Source organism: Branchiostoma lanceolatum, chromosome 18, assembly GCF_035083965.1.
Source record: "Branchiostoma lanceolatum isolate klBraLanc5 chromosome 18, klBraLanc5.hap2, whole genome shotgun sequence".
Taxonomy (NCBI): domain Eukaryota; kingdom Metazoa; phylum Chordata; class Leptocardii; order Amphioxiformes; family Branchiostomatidae; genus Branchiostoma; species Branchiostoma lanceolatum.
The window spans coordinates 6,150,362-6,173,248 of record NC_089739.1 but is presented as its reverse complement, the minus strand read 5'-3'; the positions used below and the strand labels follow the sequence as shown (position 1 = coordinate 6,173,248).

The 22,887-nt window shown below is 41.7% G+C and overlaps 3 protein-coding genes across 5 annotated transcripts; all 3 read left to right on the top strand.

Moving 5' to 3' along the window:
- The first annotated feature begins 1,753 nt into the window (after positions 1-1,753).
- LOC136423792 (steryl-sulfatase-like) lies at positions 1,754-7,649 on the top strand. The gene is made up of 7 exons (XM_066412105.1): positions 1,754-2,230; positions 3,922-4,043; positions 4,564-4,686; positions 4,802-5,509; positions 5,843-5,906; positions 6,149-6,369; positions 6,854-7,649. The coding sequence occupies exons 1-7, from the start codon at positions 2,091-2,093 to the stop codon at positions 7,228-7,230; spliced, it is 1,755 nt and encodes a 584-aa protein (XP_066268202.1). The 5' UTR covers positions 1,754-2,090; the 3' UTR covers positions 7,231-7,649.
- Positions 7,650-9,420: 1,771 nt separating this feature from the next.
- On the top strand, positions 9,421-14,845 carry LOC136423793 (steryl-sulfatase-like). The gene is made up of 7 exons (XM_066412106.1): positions 9,421-9,580; positions 10,374-10,495; positions 10,959-11,081; positions 11,199-11,906; positions 12,408-12,471; positions 12,712-12,932; positions 13,494-14,845. The coding sequence occupies exons 1-7, from the start codon at positions 9,441-9,443 to the stop codon at positions 13,868-13,870; spliced, it is 1,755 nt and encodes a 584-aa protein (XP_066268203.1). The 5' UTR covers positions 9,421-9,440; the 3' UTR covers positions 13,871-14,845.
- Positions 14,846-15,110: 265 nt separating this feature from the next.
- On the top strand, positions 15,111-22,774 carry LOC136423799 (ectonucleoside triphosphate diphosphohydrolase 1-like). Of its 3 annotated transcripts, XM_066412117.1 has the most exons (10): positions 15,116-15,235; positions 17,054-17,179; positions 17,479-17,737; positions 18,313-18,451; positions 18,760-18,946; positions 19,447-19,658; positions 20,153-20,233; positions 21,130-21,324; positions 21,733-21,945; positions 22,393-22,774. In XM_066412117.1, the coding sequence occupies exons 3-10, from the start codon at positions 17,513-17,515 to the stop codon at positions 22,524-22,526; spliced, it is 1,386 nt and encodes a 461-aa protein (XP_066268214.1). In that variant the 5' UTR covers positions 15,116-15,235; positions 17,054-17,179; positions 17,479-17,512; the 3' UTR covers positions 22,527-22,774. The 3 variants fall into 3 exon arrangements, with proteins under 3 accessions (XP_066268215.1, XP_066268213.1, XP_066268214.1); XM_066412116.1 differs by lacking the exon at positions 17,054-17,179 and having other exon boundaries at positions 15,113-15,235; XM_066412118.1 differs by lacking the exons at positions 17,054-17,179; positions 21,130-21,324 and having other exon boundaries at positions 15,111-15,235.
- The last annotated feature ends 113 nt before the right edge of the window (positions 22,775-22,887 follow it).

Here is a 22,887-nt window from a genome sequence, read left to right as displayed (position 1 = left end):
CCATTTTTGCATTTAGGACCATTTCTATTTCTTTTTTAAAATATTGGTGAGCATTCCAGAGCAATCTAAAGAAAATCATACACCTTGCAAACATTTTCCTTAGAAATAGCTTAAGTATCTTTTTACACCCCCCCCCCGTCCATGATATTTTTTGATCTCCAAAAACTAACATACAACTGATCTGGAAAAAAAATCTATCTAGAATCCAAAATTCTTTGTCTAAAACATTCTGAGGGTAATGATGCAAACAAATCAGCTGATTTCGCCTGGCCACCCCGTAATTCTAATCGTCCTAGAGGTCGTAGAAAAGCCTTCTACACATCGCGTGCTGGTCATCATCTATTGTGTCCATTGTTCAACAAACGTGTGGGGGTGAATCATCACTCTGAGCGATCCAGGTATAGTAGAGAATCTCCACACCGAGGAATATGCTCTCAACCTGACTAAGAACGCTGGCTGAAAAAAAAAAAATCTAGCCGAATAGGTAGAATAATTTGCCAGGGGAGTATGACTATTTCCGTGTTTTTGCTGAATTCTACCATCCATGACCCATTAGAGGGTTTATGGGGATGGAACAGAGTAACGATTTCTTAATCTCCAAAGAGATGCTGAGATTTAAAATCGTAATTTTTTTCTAGTTGGCTGGTAGCTAAGGTATTTCAACAACTCAACATCTGCTTGGAGATTTGACTTTTTACATCAAACACACCTCATGATCAAGCCTTTGGAACATAATATCGCACGGTGTAATTTGGGTCATTGACCCCTCGTCGTATAAAGATTTGACTTTTCTAACAGCCGGGATCTAGATCTCTTGTGGTGGGTGGGGTTAAGAGTAGCAAGGTAGTCAGAAAATGTTACAATCTTCAACCCAACATCTGCTTGGAGATTCATAACGTTTTCTTAATCTCCGATGAGATGCTGAGATTAAAAATCGCCACGTATTCTAGTCGGCTGGCTGGTATGATATATTCCACCATCCCAACATCTGCTTGGAGATTTGACTTTTTAAATCAAAAACTCCTTAAACCTTTGGAATGTAATCTGGGTCATTGACCGCTCGTATAAGGGTTTGACTTTTCTAACAGCCGGGCATCTCTTGTGGTGGGTGGGGTTAAACGTAGCAAGGCAGTCAGAAAATGTTACAATCGTCAACCCAACATCTTCTTTGAGATTACTTGGGGCTATCAGAATGCTGACTAAGCGCCCAACTAATCCTCAAACTGTTGGAGTGGAAAATAACGACTTCTGATTGGCTGTCAGCAGCAACCATCTTCAACCCCACATCTTCTTGAAGATTAGCGTCAAATCATCATAGTACTGAATATATGACAGCAATCAAGCATTATTTATGGGTCAAAACTTGACTGACTCTTACAATCAGCATCAGCATGTTAAATGGTCCGAATGGTATCTTTTGACACAATTGGGGTTGTACATGTAAATTACCACAAACACACTCACACAAATGCCCAATAGAATTCGAAGTAAAAGTTACAGATCAGGATATACTAGTAATTCTGAAACTACAGTTTGAATTCCAGCAACTATACGTTATTTCATATCAGAGGCTTGCACATAGTTCAAACAAAATGAGGTGCTAAAATTGTTGGTTGTAAAGAAAGAATTCGGACTTTAGAATTATAACAATAAATCCATGAAATTGTCATTTTTAATAAAAGTTAGCTACATGACTAGTACATATCCTCCAATGGTTTATCACATTGTGTTATGAAGTGCCAACCTATAAAACTATGCCACGCTAAAGGGTCATTGACCGATCGTACAAATATGTCGGCCAAGGGTCACGTTACAGCCAACAAGTTCAGTATGTAAACAACACACCCATCAAGACCACGTACATTTTTACCTTCAAACATATCCTTTTTTTCAGATCAATATTTGGTATACTTATAAATTCATTTATATAAATATGAATCTCAAAAGTTTGCAATTTTTATTGTCTAATCCAATCCGTCCAAAATAAGGGCAAGGACGTAATAAGGTACAGTCAGCAATTGTTTGCATAACCTTAAGGTTGACCAGGTGCTATATAACGTACGCGCACATAGATTCAATGTCCAGTCACGATGGCGGGTGTTCTGTGGTTGGTGTTCTTGTCTGTCGTGTTGCCGGTCTCCCGAGCGGATGATCGGCCCAACTTCGTGTTCCTCGTCGCCGACGACTTGGGGATCGGAGACGTCGGCTGCTTCGGAAACGACACGATTCGGTAAGGGTGGCAGTTTCGGCTCAAATTATTAAGACTTTTGTCAAGTTGTTGGAATTTTCCACGCAATTACAACAATCTAACCGCGTCTTCGTATAATTTGCAACTTTCCTTGCAGAGACAGGAAAGAAACTATGTTTTGTTTCGCTAGATTAAACGAATTGACAGTTATCAGCGAAAAAATGTTCAGAACGGAGCACAGACGACAACTTTGCATCGTTCTGGGGTCAATGACCGCTCGTACAAGTACGTTTGTACGCCGTTACGTGACAGCACAGTCAGGACAAAGGAACTGGGGCCTTTGACGCCCTCTTTCTTCGCTTTACCACGAAAATAATACTTGTTAATTTGTGGAGGAAAACGTGCGTAGCCTATAAGTCGAAGAGAAAACAAACATGGAAGTTGGAAGCAGTTCTTTGTCAATATCATGATAATGTAAAAAAAGTATAAAGCTTAGAAGTTGGCAGAAACAACAAAAAAATATAAAAATGTATATTTTTGAAATCTAGTTTATCTCTTTCCCGTTGGGTGTCCAGTCTAAATGTTTACAGTACACGTGTATAAAGGAACTGAAACAATGCGTAATTTAATGGTATCGTATTACTATCCAAATTTCACGTGCACGGCTTGTGATAGTAACCACATTTTGTCGTTACTGCAATGCCGAGCAAAATGATCGGCCCACCTTCGTGTGTTCTCCGTGTTTTCTCGTCGCCGGCGACTTGGGATCGGTTGCTCCCGACAGACCTTTGTTGAATTTTCGACCGTTGGGGTCATTGACCGCTCGTACAAATCGAGCAATCCATTAACCTTTGTAACTGCCACAGTTAGAGTCACTGACCGCTCGTACAAGTTGACCACTCCTCAAACCATTCTTCAACGCCGTCGGGGTCATTGACCGATCGTACAAATACGCTGAAACGTAGTTTACGTGTCGGCCGACAAATCATGTCAACAGCGGTCTGCCCTTGGTGGTATATACTTGTATACAACCCATTCAATGGGGGCTTCCTTTCCAGAATTTTCAAGTGAATACGTACGCGTATTCACTTTCCCATTCATTGCATACTACATTTCAATTGGCGACACAAATCATGATAGATCCTTGAGTTTACCTTTGACACACTGACCAACCTGTAGCTAATCATCATATATCCAAGGGAACCTTGCATTTTTTTTCACTTCTGAAGTGGCATATATTGTATTGATGTCAACATGGTGTCATTAACAAAATCTAGTTAATGTCAACGCTATAAAGGGAGTGAAAACACATTCGGGGTTCGATCGTTTTCCTTAAAAATGAAGAGTTAACCAGATTCAGTCCTTTGACGTGTCATTGCAACCATATAATGGTGCCACTAGTATTTGAGTAGTACTGATACTGCTGCAACTGACTACACTTCCTCGAAGATACTGCTGCAAATGCAGTATCGTTACTCTGGTTTCTCTTCAATGTACGCGCAAATCTTTTGTCTTTTAGTAAAGATGGGGAATAACTAATGAATCTATAACGCAATATTTTTCTTTGCCCTGACTTACACATGGCTCCTGATAAACCAAAGAAGTTATATTTGAGAAACGCGCACACGTACCAAATGTACAATGGGTTGGCTGTGTGTCACATTGGATTTTAGAATGGATGAGTTCAGTATGCTTTATTTGTGACGTATCATTCCCTTGCAACATACTCTTAGGACTCCGAATATCGACAGTATCGCTGCTAACGGCGCCAAGTTGACCCAACACCTGGCCGCCGCTGCCGTCTGCACACCCAGTAGATCAGCCTTCCTGACTGGACGCCTTCCCGTCAGATTTGGTAAGAACTCTAGTCATGTTTTCGTATCGTGTGTACGGCTTTATGTGTACTTTGAAGTCGTATTTTAGTCGTTAACTTCTCAATATGTGCTTTGTGAAAGTTTGTATTGAATTTTGTATGTTGTCCAGTTACCAGGGCTAACCCTTTGCTATAGCCTAATCGGCTAGTTAGGCAGCCCTGGCAGTACTTTTGTTATAGCCAAATGAATACTAGTAAATCAAATCAAATCAGCTCTTGTCGTTGCTTGTCGTTGCACCAGAACTTGCTGGTCCTGTATGACGTAGGTACGTCATCGGTTGCGCATTTCACAAATAGAACCAGCGATCTCTGTCGGAGATTGTGTGTATTTCATGCAAAAGTAGTTGGTAAATCATGGAATACTAGTCGCTTTTTCTTGTACGTACACACACCCATGAAATGTTTCTTGCCTACCAGCAGAAAATGTGTACCTATCATATATTACATACAAATATATCACATTATGATAAATTCAATATCTCCCTTTATAATCATGACAAAGGAATGGCGGGAACGGATCAACCTTTGGCCTACGTATGGCTGGCTGCTCCATCCGGGCTACCAAGGTCAGAGGTCACTTTCCCTCAGATGGCAAAGGATCATGGGTACCAGACAGCACTGATAGGTGAGATGTTATTAATTGTTTTGTTGTTTCTTGTTTTTAATTAATAAGATAATCACTATAGATGTAATGATCTCCAGGCAAGCTAACGAGTATTTGGGACGTTTCTTTTTTGTAGGAAAATGGCATCTTGGTTTAAATTGCAAATGGGTAGGAGACCACTGCCACCACCCCAACAAATTCGGGTTCGACTACTTCTATGGGTTTCCTGGAACAAACGCGCCCGAGTGCGATCCGGACGATGTGAGCGAGGGGGGGACGGGAGCCACGGCGAAGTTTGCCACTAATAGATTCTATACCCGACTCTACATATGGGAGATAGCAGTCAGCGTTTTCCTTGTCCTTTTGACGCTCAAGTATTTCCAGTGCATTCAGTGGAAAACTGTTATAGTGCTGTCTGTCATCGGCTGGTCAGCTGTGATATGTACATATGTCTATTGGATGAATGGCAGAGTGATCAACTGCGTCATGATGAGAGATGATGACGTCATAGAGCAGCCATATGATGTTTCTACCCTCACTCCGAGGATGACCCTTGAAGCCGTCAGATTCCTTAAAGAAAGGAAAGAAAAGAAGGAACCCTTCTTGCTGGAAGTCCCTTACTGGAACGCACACACCGCCCTTTTACCTTATAAGGAATTCCGCGGGAAAAGCCGACACGGTCTCTATGGCGACGCCGTGGAGGAGATGGACTGGAGCATCGGGGTTGTCATGGCAACGTTAGACAGGCTGGGTTTGACAAACAACACCTTTGTGTACTTCACATCTGACAACGGCGCCCATATGGAAATAGGAGATGCCGGAGGGTGGAACGGCATGTATAAAGGTAAGGGAATTCTCAATCACGTGACTTTGACGTGCCATAGTGTCCGCCATTTTGGTGGCTTGAACCCACGTGCCTAGTCGAGGCAAAGGCTCAGTCCAACTATTCGTTTTGTCATCTATAAGTCGTGACGTCACAGGCAAACGTCACATAGGCATAAAAGGTTTTAAAGTCTTACTGGTTTGACACGTCGTCAAAACAATTCTTAAGTTTCTTACAATCATTTTGATAGGTTCTAAAACTAAAACCACATTATTTACATGTGGATGCATATATTCTTTTTCGCAAATGCAAATATTAGAAATATTTACAAGTACCTTGTATCCGCTCTTACAGGCAGTAAAGGGCAAGGAGGGTCTGAAGGAGGAATCCGCATGCCTACACTTGTGCAGTGGCCAAGGTAGATCGGTTGCTTCCAATCATTTCAACTCTCGCACATTCTCGTCAGACTGTGCTCTCGCGTGAGCAGATTCCAAAATGGCGAAAACAGGTCTATTGTTGCACTTTTGCATTGAGAACTGTTTAGTAGTAGGAGATGCCTGCATGCAATTTTTTTCACAAGCATGTCTTACTATAAGTAGAATTCTTCATTTACTACTTCGCAATGCATCTATCTTATACTTTTCTTTGTACGTTTCACAGAAAAATCAAGGCCGGTACTGTAGTCACGGAGCCCACGAGTCAGATGGACATTTTCCCCACGGTAGCAGACATCCTCCAGGCCCCGCTTCCCCAGGACAGGGTGATGGACGGGCGGAACATCCTGCCGTTGCTAGGCGGGGCCAAGCAACCGTCTCCACACGACTTCATGTTTCACTACTGTGGAAATATCCTGCATGCTGTAAGGTACAGACCTAAGAAAGGTGAGTTATGCTAATGAAGTTTGAACAATGCATTTATGTATTTTGGATCTTAGGCAAACAATTCTTTAATAAACAATAGATTTTGGGCTGGGTTATCGTCTTTTTATCTGGAGCCTGGTTCTGGGGTTCTTGGTGGAACCCGGCAATTTCGAGGTTTAACGATCCAGTATGGCGTACAATACTTACGTCATAATCACGTGAGTGCAAAGTTCAAACACTCTATTCACTAATTTCACGCTTCCCACAGTTCCCGGTGACCTTTGACATTTCGGTCCCAGAATGCATCGTCTGGGCCAGGAAATTACGTAGTACAGTTTCTATCCAGGCGCCAACAGTTTCTGTCAGCGTGCGAAAAAAGGAGGAAACAGCTACTAGAACCTTGAGAAGAAATTGTTCTGCACATGTTGTTCTACTTTGATGCAGATGGTCTTTTCTATATTTATGATTACTATGTGTCATTGCTTCTTTGTTTGTTTTCTCAAAGGAAATGTGACGTGGAAAGCTCACTTCGCTTCCTACCCCTGGGCTCCCGGTACAACACACTGTGGTGACCAACAAATTGCCTGCTTCTGCGATGTTCAATGGGGAGTCACCTTCAACGATCCGCCATTGCTGTATGACGTCACTAACGACCCTACAGAAGACCGACTAATCACCGCCGACTCCTACCCGAAATACCGAGAAGTTCTTGACGTCATCCAGAAGGCTGTTGAGGAACACAAGCAAAGCCTGACTCCAGTGGACAACCAGTTCACAATGCCGCTATTCTTTCCCCGTCCTTGGTTGCAACCATGTTGCAACTTTCCTTCTTGCAATTGTCGGGAAGATGTTGATTTTTCTTCCCTTAAAGTCAGAGTCTAATGAAAAAATTGATTAAATGCTAATGGAAGGATATTTTGTTGCTTGCTGTATTCCAAAATGTTAAAATGTGCACAGGCTTTAGACAGTACGGTGAGCTTTCTGATTTTATTTCTTTAAGTGCCAATTTAAAAAAAAAAAATCTTAATGTCTAAGAAGCCTCGATCTGGCATAAGGTATGAGGATCATGGTCAACTCCGCTCTCCTTTAAAATCACAAAATACTTTGGAAACTGTATTTTTTCCGTTCCTTGTTCAAGCTAGACGATACTGAACAGCTTTCGCACTACTTTTGTCATGAGACTTATCAACTGTCACCAATTATAATAGTAAGTAGCTTATCATCAGGCACATAGATTGTGACAAAGAAAACTTGTATCATTCCGCGATATAGAGCATGTAACGAGTACATATGTACAATTAAAAATCTGGAATCAGGTCACAAGAATGACTTTTTTTCATTGTGTACTGGCCAAAAACAAGAATCATGATACAACATAGAGCACTACAACAACTCACAGCAAATTCTTATCATATTGATGTTTGCGTAACAGTACCTGAAGGTTGGAACTTCCGAATATGCAGACAACACAAAACAGAGTCATGTAACGATTTTAAGCGTATTGAGAGCTAGTAAGACATCTTCAAGACATATATTATCTAGCCAGTCACCGTATTTCAAGAAAACGATGTGACTGCATGTGATGTTTCCTACTTTATCAAAGAAAATTAGTGGGTCACGTATATAAAAGAATCGATGCTATAGATCGATTTAAATAGATCTTTAGATGCAACAACTCCCACAATGCAAAAATAGGTAAATACATAAAATACTGCTTTATCATTAGAAAAAATACCTAAACTCATGATTAGCCCTATTCGATTGCTACACTATATCAACGAGTTATGCTAGCCCTTGTTATTTTAGTTATTAGGATATTGTATTCTATACTTATATTTTGTACTATGTTTGATAGATATCGATGTTGACATACATTGTACCGTGTACGAATGTCGTGCTATAAAGTTATTTTTCTATATAATGGACTGACTCATAGATGTAAAGACAAGTCAAGTGAACCCACTTGTCGTCAAAAAGAACTCACCTGCTTTTAATAATCTCGCGGGGTTGTTGTGAGGATGCACGGACAGGTATGGCCGCCACTATGGGTGAACTGTTAGACGTGCAAAGGTTAGGTGTGACGGGTCGTTCAGTGATGCTGCCTGTGAAGAGGTAGTGTTACACCGAAGGGCTATGTGGATACAGTTACAGATGACTAGTAATCTGGTGGTAGCCTGACTGCCAGCCTTTTTAGCTTCCGTACGCTACCCAAGCTCCGCTTTGGCCGGCAGCGGAGCTTGGGTAGCGTACGGAAGCTAAAAAGGCTGGCACTCAGGCTAATCTGGTGGATGTACCAAATACTAAATACAATGTATCGTATAAAGGAGGTTAAATATATTTAATCTCCTTCATCGTATCCAATACCAGCTGATAAAAGATTTGTGCCAAGGGAACCGGTCTTGGTAAGGGCTCATCAGATGTGATGCCACGCCCTGCCATGCATGATGTGTTCTGATTTGCAAACGGTTTGGTGGGTTTGAGTGATCAACCAGAGATAACACTGGGCAAACCAAACTGTTCAAATAGGGCAAACCAAACTGTTCAAATCAAAGTAGGTGGTGGCTCTGCGTAGGATGAATAGAGGATAAAGGGTATGAATTGAACCAGACAGAAAAGTAGCAAGTTTATCAATTGTTAAAAATCTTTCAAACAAATGGTTTTCCAGTCATGATAGACAGGAATGCGATTACTCTACAGATACCCAGCAATCCCTAAATACCCGATTTTGGTTTTAACCCTGATGATGAATTGATCATTCCAAATTGTAATTGTTAGCAATTTAGTAATTTGCAAATATTATGCCTTTACTATCTGATAATTTGTTGACTTAATTATATTCAGTTATAATTAGTTCTCTGATCTGACCTCTGACCTCTTACCTCAGTCTGTACCTATATGTAAATACGTACTTATGTGTATATATGGTGTATTTTTATGTTGTTGTATTGTGTAATGAGCTCTGGAAAATTAGCACCCTAAAGGGTCTGAAGGGCATTTTAATAAATCAATAAACCAACAACCAATCGTTTACTTAACCTAGAGGTCAGTCAGGTCAATTAGGTAAGCGGTCACAGATTCAGCGTCCAGTCCCGATGGCGGGTGCTCTGTGGTTGGTGTTCTTGTCGGTCGTGTTGCAGATCTCCCGAGCGGACGATCGGCCCAACTTCGTGTTCCTCGTCGCCGACGACTTGGGGATCGGAGACGTCGGCTGCTTCGGGAACGACACGATTCGGTAAGGGTGGCAGTTTCTGATACCAACTAAGATTTTTGTCACCTGTTGCTTATTTAATATTTGCATTTCTCGCCTTGGCAGAAATATAATGATGGCATCTTCGTGTAATTGGTAACTTTTCTTGTAGCAATAGCAGACAGAACCTTGCGTCGTATTTTGTACCTATTCTAGTTTAGTAGTGGAGAGCTATCATCGGAGAAAAGAGGAGATCCTATACCAGTTTACATAACATTCAGAACAGACTCATTAAAGCACCGTTGGGGTCATTGACCTTACGGGCAGAAACTTTCAAGTCATCGTGTGACAGAACAGTCAGTAGTGTAGGCTTGTATTTGACGTCGTTTGCGCCATGTTGGATTAGAGTGCTGCTTAAAATACAATTATTGTAACGTCAATGAAAAGCCTGTATTAGTACTTTTGACGCCCATTTTCTTAATTTCACTACGAAAATCATCGAAATGGTACGTGTTTGTAAAGTAAACCAACCTGCTTGAGTAAACATAAAGCGTGTGTAACGAAACATAATTTGCGATGAAATAAAACAACATGGAAGTTGTAAGCAGTTTTTACAAACTTATAACCTCCATGTTTTTCCAATATTTTTTCCAATCTTTTCCAGTAATGTGAAAAGTGCAACACTTAATTGCTGCCTTCCTGACCAACCAAATTTACAATTCACAAATGGGCAGGAATATCACTACGAGCTGGCTGCAGCTATTTATCACCTTCAACATTAGAACAAATGACCACATTAAACTTCCATATGTTATCCTTATCAATCATTGCATGTCAGGACTCCGAATATCGACAGTATCGCTGCTAAAGGTGCCAAGTTAACCCAACACCTGGCCGCCGCTGCCGTCTGCACACCCAGTAGATCAGCCTTCCTGACTGGACGCCTTCCCGTCAGATTTGGTAAGAACTCTAGTCTTGCGTACGTATCTTCTGTACGGCTTTATGTGTAATTCGGTCGTAGTTTAGTCAAAACTTCTCAATATGCTTTGTGAAAGTTTGTTTTGGATTAAATATGTTGTCCAGTTACCCTTTGCTGTAGCCTTCGACTAGTTGGTTAGCCCTGGCTGTACTTTTGTTATAGCAAAATGAATAAATCAAATCAAACCAACTGTTGTCGTTGTTTGCCTTTCCACCAGAAGTTGCTGGTGCTGCATGACGTAGGCACAACAAGGCACGTTATTGGTTGCGCATTACTTAAACAGAAATAGCGACTTCTGGCGCAGATGGTGTGTCTTTCATGCAAAATAATTTCAAGATACTTGCGATTTTTTTTGTTGCACGTACACAACCATGAAATATTTCTTATTTAGCCGGAAACTATATACATATATTTAAGAAAAATATTTCTTTCTAAATCATAAAGGTATGGCGGGAACGGATCGACCTTTGGCCTACGCATTTCTGGCTGCTGCATCCGGGCTACCGAGGTCAGAGGTCACTTTTCCTCAGATGGCAAAGGATCACGGGTACCAGACAGCACTGATAGGTCAGATGAAATTTGTTGTTTTGTTGTTTGTTGTTATTGATGAATAAAATAATCATTACAGATATAATGATCTCCAGGCAAGCTAACTTGAGTATTTGGGACGTTTCTTTTTTGTAGGAAAATGGCATCTTGGTCTAAACTGCAAATGGGTAGGAGACCACTGCCACCACCCCAACAAATTCGGGTTCGACTACTTCTATGGGTTTCCTGGTACAAACGCGCCCGAGTGCGATCCGGACGATGTGAGCGAGGGGGGGACGGGAGCCACGGCGAAGTTTATCACCAATATAGTGTATACCGACTTCTACGTATGGGAGATAGCAGTCAGCCTTTTCCTTTGCCTTTCGGCACTCAAGTATTTCCAGTACATTCAGTGGAAAACTGTCATTGTGCTGTCTGTTGTCGGCTGGTCAGCTGTGATATGTACATATGTCTATTGGGCCAATGGCAGAGTTTTCAACTGTGTCATGATGAGAGATGATGACGTCATAGAGCAGCCATACGACGTTTCTACCCTCACTCCCAGGATGACACTTGACGCCGTCAAATTCCTTGAAGAAAGGAAAGAAAAGAAGGAACCCTTCTTAATTGAAGTCTCTTACTGGAATCCACACACCGCCCTTTTACCTTATAAGGAATTCCGCGGGAAAAGCCGACACGGTCTCTATGGCGACGCTGTGGAGGAGATGGATTGGAGCATCGGGGTCGTCATGGCAACGTTAGACAGGCTGGGTTTGACAAACAACACCTTTGTGTACTTCACATCTGACAACGGCGCCCATATGGAAATAGGAGATGCCGGAGGGTGGAACGGCATGTACAAAGGTAAGGCCGTAAGGTGTTTGTAGTCACGTGACTTTGACGTGCCTTCTATTAGAGTCCGCCATATTGGTGGATTGAAACCACGTGCCTAGTCGAGGCAAATGCTCAGTCCAATTATTTATTTTCTAGGTCTACTTGGTTGCCTGATCTTTTCGAATAGATAGGACAGCACACCATGCAAATGACTTTGTTGTTAGAATCAGGAAGTCCGTTCCGATCCATCGGTCGCCATCTTGGATTAATTCACTTCCATCATCGCGGCGGAGTACTTTTTCGATTTTAAAAGACGTGACGTTACATGCAAAAGTCCCATAGGAATAAAATGTTTTAAAGCATCTTACTGGTGTGACACGTCGTCAAAATGATTCTAAAGTTTCTTACAATCATTTTGATAGAATCTAAAACTAAAACCACATTACTCATATGTGGATGCATATATTAATTTCCGTTCATGCAAATATTAGAAATATTTACATTCTAAGTACCTTGCACCCGATCTTACAGGTAGTAAAGGCCAAGGAGGCTCTGAAGGAGGGATCCGCATGCCTACACTTGTACAGTGGCCAAGGTAGATCTGTTGCTTCCAATAATTTCAACTCTCGCACATAAATCTCGTCAGACTGTGCTCTCGCGTGAGCAGATTCCAAAATGTCGAAAACAGGTCTATTGCTGCACTTTTGCATTGAGAACTGTTTAGTCATAGATGTCTGCATGCGATTTTTTTCACAAGCATGTCTTACTAAGTAGACATCTTAATTTACTTCTTTGTAATGCATCTATCTTATGCTTTTCTTCGTACGTTTCACAGAAAAATCAAGGCCGGTACTGTAGTCACGGAGCCCACGAGTCAGATGGACATTTTCCCCACGGTAGCAGACATCCTCCAGGCCCCGCTTCCCCAGGACAGGGTGATGGACGGGCGGAACATCCTGCCGTTGCTAGGCGGGGCCAAGCAACCGTCTCCACACGACTTCATGTTCCACTACTGTGGTAATGTCCTGCATGCTGTGCGGTACAGACCTAAGAAAGGTGAGTTATGCTAAATGAAGTTTGAACAAGGCATTAAAAGAAAATATCTTAGGTCTAAGGCAAACAATTCTTTGATAAAAATTCACCAGGTTGTATTATTTCAGCCAGTAGGTACCCATGTGAGTAATGAGGCTGTTGTAACGCACTCGAGGCACCTCCTCGAACACGCGGAACTCCCATTTTTCGTCTCCTCCGAAAGACGGTGCAGCTCCGACAAGGATGCCCTTCCCGGGATTCGATCCCGGGTCTCCCTGATCAAACTAATTGGAAACAGGAGGCTCAACTGCGAAGCCGCTACCAATTGAACAATAGATTTGGGGCTGGGTTATTTTATTGCCTTTTTATCTGGAGCCTGGTTCTGGGGTACTAGGTAGAACCCGGCCATTTCGAGGTTTGACGATCCAGTATAGCGTACAATACTTACGTCATAATCACGTGAGTGCAAAGTTCAAGCACTCTATGGTTAGAAATTGTTCTGCACATATCGTTCTACTTTGATGTAGATGTTCTTTTCTACATCTATAAGTACGCTGTGTGATTGTTTGTTTGTTTTTCTCTGAGGAAATGTGACGTGGAAAGCTCACCTCGCGTCCTACCCCTGGGCTCCCGGTACAACACACTGCGGTGACCAACAACTTGCCTGCTTCTGTAATGTTCAATTTGGGGTCACCTTCAACGATCCGCCATTGCTGTTTGACGTCACTAACGACCCTACAGAAGACCGACCAATCACCGCCGACTCCTACCCGAAATACCGAGAAGTTCTTGACGTCATCAAGAAGGCTGTTGAGGAACACAAGCAAAGCCTGACTGAAGTGGACAACCAGTTCAACATGCCGCTATTCTTTCCTCGTCCTTGGTTGCAACCATGTTGCAACTTTCCTTCTTGCAATTGTCGGGAAGATGTCGATTTGTCCTCCCTTGAGATACAGATGTAATTGTCTAAGAAAGAAAGAAATATTTAGGGAAAGGCTTTTAGCATTCCACAACGTGTAAAACTCACATGATGGAATGCTGTTTAGATAGTGTAAAACGCTTTCTGATTTCCATTGTTAGTTAAAAGTTAAAATCCTCCCGCACCATAATTGATGTATAAGGCGGTGCCCATCTCCGTTTCATAGCCCTGGGGCCACACTGTGGTGCAATCACTGCAGCAGGGGGCTAGTCCACTGGCAGTGGAGTGTGTTTAACTTCCATACTGTTTCATAAGTATGTACCATTTTTATAAAGTCTTTGGTATGACTCAATGCGCCTCTTGTCCAGAGGTGCCCTACCTGGGGCTTGAACCCCAGTCCTTCTGGTCGAAGTGATTTGAACAAGATGTGGCAGAGTAGCAAAGGCGCAGACCACTACACCACAGGGACATCCCGATTTCCATTGTTAGTGCCAGCTATAAAAAAAAATGTAGATGTCCAAAAGGCTTTTCTCTTTTTGTCTGGAAACACTGTATAAGGAATCATGACAAGCTCCACTCTCCTTTTGACATCATGAAATACATTTTGTTTGAAACTGTATCTTGACTGTATCTTTCCAATTCATAAGAAATTCTCAATGGTGCGCTAAATTAGTACCTGAATTCTAACCGTATTATGGCTGCTATGGTATTGAATGTTATCTTATTAAATTGTATTTATTTCATCAATTAACAATGAATTTGCCTATAGAAATAATATCAACGTTTATGAACAACCCATGCAAAGATAGAAGTGTTGAAGAATCTAATGAATACTGTATGACATTACGCCATTTTTCATATGGAAAATAGATAATGTTTTGCAATAGACTTTGACTGTTTGAAAGCTTATGGACAGTGGTATGCATTGAATCAAACTTCATGAAGTTGGTGTTTGTAGAGGATTGTTGGGTAAAAATGTATAAATTTATATAATAAAGAGATCCATGTGCAAGCCTCAGCCGGACAAACATTAAATGTCTTTGATTTCCTGTTACATGTATTTCGTTTGATGTACGGCAAACTCGTATGTTCATGCTCTGAATAAAAAATCTTTTTATTTTCTAAAAGCAACGTATTCGATTAAAGACGAATGAAAAAGCCAATGAATGTTACTAGTACACGTTGGAGAATTTCAGATGGAAAAAGGGTCTCTATATCCTCGCGGTTATTCTGATTAGCTTAAAATATGTTGTGGCGTCCGATTGGTTAGGCGACTATGACGTCACGAGAACTATTAGATACGCTAGCTTCAGCTGGCTAGCACATGTGACGTGTCGGTCAGATACGGACCTGTAAAATTGCGTGTCAACAAGGCTTTGTGTGAAAGGTTGTAAAATCACATGCACAGGTATGTGATGTGCTTCACTTTTTATTCATGCAACATTCTTAGAATACTATGTATGTCATTAAAGATGTGTTATATGCTATGGGGTAGTATACGTATAAACTACTGTCTATTTCAACATTGTTGTCCTATATAACCTATGAAGCTACTACAATAATTCCTACATACATGCATTATAAAGCAAATCGTTAGACTTTATATGATAGACTGTACTACGATTCGCCAGTATTATAACACTTCATATTTGTTATAAAAGCAATACATAAGAGTGTGTATCTAACTGTTGTGCTATTGTTCAGATTAGCCATAAGCTTGAGATTCGTAACTTAAAAGTATCCGGTTTCTCGTATGATTAAGAGTCGCTGGCATATAGATCAATAGTAAGTTACATTTCACCTTGTTATTTTAAGAAACTGAACGCATAGCAGACGTAGTAGTGATTTTTAATACAAATGTTTTGTAGTCTCCAGAGCATTCTCGAAATACCTTGTTTAATTATTCACACGCAAAAGACCGGTTTGTCCGCATTTCAGTTTTAAAAGGACCATCATTACAAGACATTTAATGCTTTTTTTATCCTTATATATGTCCGATGTTTTCACCGTTTACTGCGTCTAGCGAACTTAAGAAATATCACAATCCGTACAAAGTAGATAACATTCAACGATATATAGTTTGAAGATATCTACAGTATAACGTAGTCGAAACTAGACACAGATTAATTCGATTACGGGTTGACAACAAAAGTTGTGCTTTAGATACGCATCGCCGGAGCTAGCGCCTTGCAAAGACGATCACACACGCATCTGTCGAACATTATCGTCTAATATATAACCTCCTATGAAAATCACGTACACAGTGATCATCAAGGTTAAGACATGTGCATTAAGTCTCAAATTAGGAAAACTGAGCAACTGTGTGCTTTAAGTTGTTGGGTAATGTTACATTACATATACAAGAACTCCGACCGCGCCGGCACAGCGAGTAGTCTCGTCCTAACAGACTACTCAAAAGCATTCAACCGCTTCGACCATACGAATCCGAGACAACTCGGCCCCTGGGACAACTCGGCCCCTGGCCATTCAAGACAACTCGGCACCAAGCTCAGGACGACTCGGCACCTATTACTCAGTGCATGATAAGTGTATTCGGGGCTCGAAGAATGACAATTCTACCGATCTGGCAGGCTGATAAGTGGAATAAGAATTTTAAGAAACAAAACTCAGTCCATACATAAGCATTTTTGTATTTTCGTAAGTCTCATCTCAAACGTTACAAGACCGTCAAAAACATGTTGCGGGCCGGTGCGGCGACGCCATTTTGTTTGTTATTTTCGACGCTCTTTCACGAACTCGCTACGCTTATGTTCTGTTATGAAAGTGCTTATAACTTATTACCGATGAAACTGAATGTATTGCAGTTCATTCTGTTTTGTTGGTCATAGATTTTCACAGTTTGTAGGCTTTCAAAACGCGTCGAGACAATCGAGATGATAAAACTTCCTTATTGATATTCAAGCGTTCTGGCGAAGTGACCTGCAGGGTTCCACAATAGACCCCTTTCCAAATACCGGCGCCATTTTGAATCTGGCGCGAGCGCGCGTTATTTGAGCACGGGAAAAGTAAGCAAACGGTAAACGGGCGGCGCGGGAAAGGCGTCCCCAATAGGAAGCAGTGTTGAGTCATCTGAGTCGGCGGAGAGATGCTATCCTCGGTGAAATCCGTCGATATATATGCATGACACAAGTAGATAATATTGTTGTGGATACTTAGACTTGATATCAGCCAGTAAAAATTGTGAATTTCTGATGATTTTCCACAGTTCCTGACGGGCTGTTGAACGCACGCCACGCATCGTATATGTTTACACCGTGAATAAGGACAACAAACCATAACATACTGTAAAAAAACTACCTGTTGCCACAGCTTAGTTCGACCCGCTACGAACGTGAGAAACTTTTAATTCGAGAATTTAATGCAAAAAAACTTTTAATTGAAAAATTTACGTGCCGGTAACTGTGTGTAATTAATGTAGTTTTAACTATGATATTTTAAATGTGATAAGCGGCAGATCAATTCAGGGTTCCTACATGGGACCCTGCCACTCTTTTATATGAGAATAAACAACCATTATTACTATATATTGGACATTCATAGACCCAATTAGCTCTTTACAAGACAGTACCATCTGCTGGAAAACGTACAGCCAGCTGTGACGAATACATGGTCCACATTGCTTATTTTCAGGATCATCCCCCATCTTGTTTCGGAAGACTGAGAGATGGAGCCCAACCTTCGTGTCTGCTTCGTTCTTTCGGTTTTTCTCGGCGTCATCGTCTTCGTGTCTTCGGCAAGAGTCGGGCGTGCCTCCCATAACTATCGATACGGTGTCATCTTCGATGCTGGTAGTAGTTCGACTAAACTTCACGTCTATAGGTGGGACCGGAATAGCCTTCCGACAAAGAAGGCAGATTTAACAGAACTGAAACTGTCCGGAACCAGAAAGGTCAGAGTGTATAAATTGTTTCATGTTTTGAACGGCACATGTTCGAGCTAGGTAGGAACAGTTCTTGTCTAGACCATCATGCTTAATACATGTCCAGACGTGATTCGTTTATGTCCCAGGGCCCATCACCTTTGACATATTTCCCACAATGCATCACACTGTGCATGCGCAGTTGGAACCATGAGCCCGCCTAGACGGTGTGAATGGGTGTTGTATATGTAGAGTTTAACATATGCCTTGTCTACGGACTAGTAAGTAATCAGTTGAATTTCATAAAGTTTCAACTTTATGGATTGCAAATTCTATTCTATGACGGTCGAAAATAAAGCACATGAACGTATCTATCACTAGTACCACGAATAGGCTCAGTGCCCCTTGCGAGTTACTATGGTACTGCAACAGAATTTCCGATTTTGGTATCTCATGTTCTTGTTCAAACAATGGTCATGGTTTTTTGATGTGCAGGTACAAGTGGTATTGTTTTGAGCCCCCTAGCAGATTCTCTTGGAACAGCAGGTGTGTTTTTGTTGGAAACTTTCTTGAAATGCAATTATAACTCTCTATTTTCTTTTCAGGTGCGGCCAGGTATCAGCTCGTACGTCGCCAGCCCGCAGTTCGTGAAGACTGCGCTCATCCTGCTGTTGTACAGCGCCAAAGCGGCGGTGCCAAAGGAACTGCACAGCAGCACGCCGGTTTACTTAAAAGCTACGGCAGGTAGGATGATTACGTCCTTGCCATACTACATTATTTAATTTCAACTTTATAAACATTGATGTGCAGATTAACGAACTGGAATATACATTACCAAACAAAATTGATAGGGGCAGACCCGGATACGTTTTCGGAAACATGTTTAAAGTAAACAAAACAAAACAAAATATGAAAGAAGAAATCATAATATCAACTCTTATTTGGAATAGATTATTGAAAAAATCATAAGCCGATCATAAGATATGAGTTTGTCTTATGGATATAGAGGACTGAGCAATGATATAAAAGAGACGGAACTATTTGTGAAACAGGGATGCGACTGTTAAAGCCGGCTGACGCCGACGCCATCTTCGATCAAATCAACGAGCTCTTCCAGAACCCGACCTTCAACCCCTTCAAGTTCGAGCGTGGCTGGGCCAAGGTCATCTCTGGAGAAGAGGAAGGAGTTTACGGCTGGATCACGGTCAACTTCTTGAAGGGCGTCTTCGACTCTAAAACGTAAGTCGTGGACACACCGTTTTATACTGGGCAACGTCAAGATATTCTAAAGTGATTCATGTCATTTTGTGATTAGAGTAAGAAATATGCAATCTACGTCAGGGCCAAACAATCAACATTAAACTCTAAAAGATAAGTAGCAGAAAGAAGTAACGAGAAATGTATATAACAAGACATTCGAATATGATGGAACAGGGCCAAGCTATTAAACTTTCCCATCCTGCCAGTCTCCAGTTACGCAATCTTCCGCCTCACTTCCTGTCGGTCTACAATATCAACATAACTACGAACACACACCAAGACAAACAAACACACCAACCCAAAACACTACCTCCGTTTCAACGGAGCTAATGCTAAAGGAATTTTGTTCTCCTGCCTGGGAACTTCCGGTTTTAACCGTCCAACATGGCGGACAGAACTACGTCATAATCACGTGACTGCAAGCACCTTGTTTGAACTGAGATTTTAGATGATTTCAACCTGTAAGTGATATATTGCAGCGACATGAAGACATTTGGTGCCCTGGACATGGGAGGAGGGTCGACCCAGATCACCTTCCTCCCTACCGGCCAGTTCTACGCCAACCTGTTCCCGCTGTACATCGCTGGGAAGCGGTACGACCTCTACACCAACAGCTTCCTGAAGTTCGGACTGGACCAGTTCAGGTTGCAGATGTACCAATACCTCTACCAGCAGGCGACTGACAAAAACGGTCAGTGTCAAAATCCTCATTCAAGTTTTTTTCAATATTTCATGTAACCATTGTCTATCAATATATGGGGGTTTTGAACTGTTTATAAGAAATGGAATCATCAGGAATTTTGACTGAATCCGTACTTTTCGGCTACGTGACTCAAGCGCCTGGACACGTGACTTTATAGATAATGCACACGTGACCTTCTCTCAACCTGGACGGGAGGCGATATCGACTTCCAACAACAGCTGATCCATTTCTTACGTAAGACGTGCATAAAGTCACGTGTCCGAAGGGATTGGTTCAAGTACCTGAAGAGGACTGAGTCATTCAGTCGAAAATTAGTGTGTGATAAAATTTGTTTAGTTGGAGAACAGCTGAACATTTTCATGCATAATATAATTTATCAACTCAGTCTCAGATAAACTTTCATGCTAACCGTTGTCTATGTTACAGTCAGCCCTCTAGTCAATAATATCATGTAGCTGTCTTTAAACCTCTTTTTGTTACAGCCACCATCGAAAACCCGTGTGACCTCCAGGGCTACAACAGTGCTGTAGACATTGGGGATAGTAAGGTGGCAAAGATAAAGGGTAAGTTCTGTCAGTATTCTATTGTGTGTTTGCACGTGTAAGTTGGCTGATCATTATAGGTCCAGAGGCCGAGTTGCTCGGCCCTAGACCACGCACGTTACGTATTATTCAGGTTTAACCATGCATCGTGGAGGAAGATACGTACGTCATAGTCCCGTGGGTGAAAAAATAGGGATGTAAACCTTAAAACTTACGACAAAACTCGTTTAGGTTAAGGTTTTAGACAGCAAATTGATGTCAATCTTGAGACAGTCGTGGATGTGTCTTTAAAAAACTTCAGCTGTCTGTGGGCGTGTCTTTAGAAATACGTCGATTGCTTCTTTCTCAGTCTCGCTAAAAAGTTGAATCGTGCGACGAATTCGAAGTCAATTGCAGCTTTTTAAGAAACGATGGATTAAATAACTGACGGTAGCTGCATGATGTTTTAATACTCATTTAACGTGTAGTTCTTCTTCATCGTTGTCATTATGCCGAGATACATTGAAGTGACTTACTAATAGACTGCGTTGATGAAGGTTGGACATCCAGGTAATAAGATTCGCCAAATGTATGACAGCTACTCAAATAAATGGATACCCTGGAATCCATAGCAATTGTACCGAGCTTCCCCGGACCTACACCGGCCCGCGCCCGGAGCTTCCTCGGACCTACCCTCCCGCTGGCCCGACAACGTACCCCGCCCCACTTCCCGCTAGCCAAACAAGCTCAGCTCTACACTTTGTACGGTTGAGGAGATTGGGTGGCTAGCGGATAGTGGGGCGGGGTAGATCTTCGGGGGGAGCGGAAGGGTAGGCCCGGGTAACTCGGAGCGCGGGCCTGTACATATGCTCTGGATCCCAGGGTAATAAATGGATAGAATTTTGAAACAGTTACTAATAGACTGCTGTGCTTTGTAGGTACCGGGAATCCTAACCGTCAGTGCCGGGCGCTGGTCAGGCAGCTGCTGGGCCTGAACGACACGTGTTACACCGAGCCGTGCAGCATCATCGGCGAGTACCAGCCTCCCGTGGGGGACTCCGTGTTCTACGCCACTGCAGCCTACTACTACGTCTCTCAAGTAGGTGGTGGCGTCGGTGCGGTTAACAAAAACGGTAAGCACTTTTAAAAAACAACGCTTTTGTTTTTCGGTGTACAGAATATCTGTTACCTCCATGAAAAGTGGGGGTATATTTTTTTGCGTGTCTGTGTGTCTCAGCGTAACCCACGGACCTCTGGATGGATTACGATAATATTTGGTATGTGGGTAGGTGTAGACAAGGAGGTTATGTATATATAACCTCCTTGGTCTAAGGAAGACGAAGGTCAAGGTCGATTTTGGGCACCCTGGTGTGTGATCTTGGTACTGCAGCAATACCTTCGATTTTTGTATGTTTTGTCCTGGACATTCTATGGTCTTGACAGCAGATAGCTTTGGATGTAAGGAAAAAAGTGGTGCAGGCTTGGGCTTCCTAGCAGCCTGCTCTGGTTTTCGATATAAATTCTGTTTGTATACCATTCAGGCGGGTTCACGAGCGTAAACAACATCCAAGGAAAGACGGACGACTTCTGCGCACTCTCCTACGCACAGGCGACCAACCAATCAGGAGAGTACGGTTACACCAGGTGCGCCGCCGGAAACTACATCGCCGCATTGTTAAGCGACGGTTACAAGATTGATAGAAATGCAACCGATAAAGTCTACATCACCGAGGAAATTAACGGCGTGGAGATAGGTAAGTGACCCTTTATATCAATTTCGACTCCCTACATCTATTTAGTGATCTAATTCCTATCCGTCTATCTTTCTATCTGATATTTCTATCCGTATATCTACATTTATATCATCATCTACAAATATCACAAATAAATCTACATTTGTATCTGTAAGGATGATACAGCATAATGTATTTTGTGCGCTGTATTATACATAATTTCTCTCTGTTGATCTTTTTTTGTGTCACAAAGTATGAAAACCTAACTAGAAAATGCACATTTTGATCGAATAAATCTTCATTTGTACCTGTAAGGATGATACAGCATAATGTATTTTGTGCCCTGTATTATACATGATTTCTCTCTGTTGATCTTTTTTGTGTCACAAAGTATGAAAACCTAACTAGAAAATGCGCATTTTGATCGGTAGGTTGATTGATTGATTGGTTGATCGGTTGATTCTTCAGGCTGGGCTCTAGGATCTATGATGTACGAGCTGTATCTACTGAACATCCAGTTCGCTACCGGATCTGCTAGTCACGTGACTGCTACGTCACTCGACTTAATTTTGGCCAGCTTGTCTCTGATGTGGACCTCTTAGAAAGCCAATTTAAGATATGACTGTCGAATTGCTTTTAGCTAACTGAAAAACTGTTTCGCATTATTAACCTTCAATTTTAGAAGGTCATGATTGTTCTTTGTGTTTTACATTTTCGTATATTTTCCTTTGTACTTTTTGGGAGACGATTACATGTCTACACTGGTCATGAGATATTCTTTTAATACGCATTTGGTGTAATGCTTTGTTTTGTCCAATAAAAGGGTGATCGAATAATCATTCGTACAATGGACTTGTTGTCTTTTTTTAAACGATGATCATATAGTGAAACTGTGGATTCAGTAAGCAACGCACACGCACACACATATACATATATAAATATATATATATATATATATATATA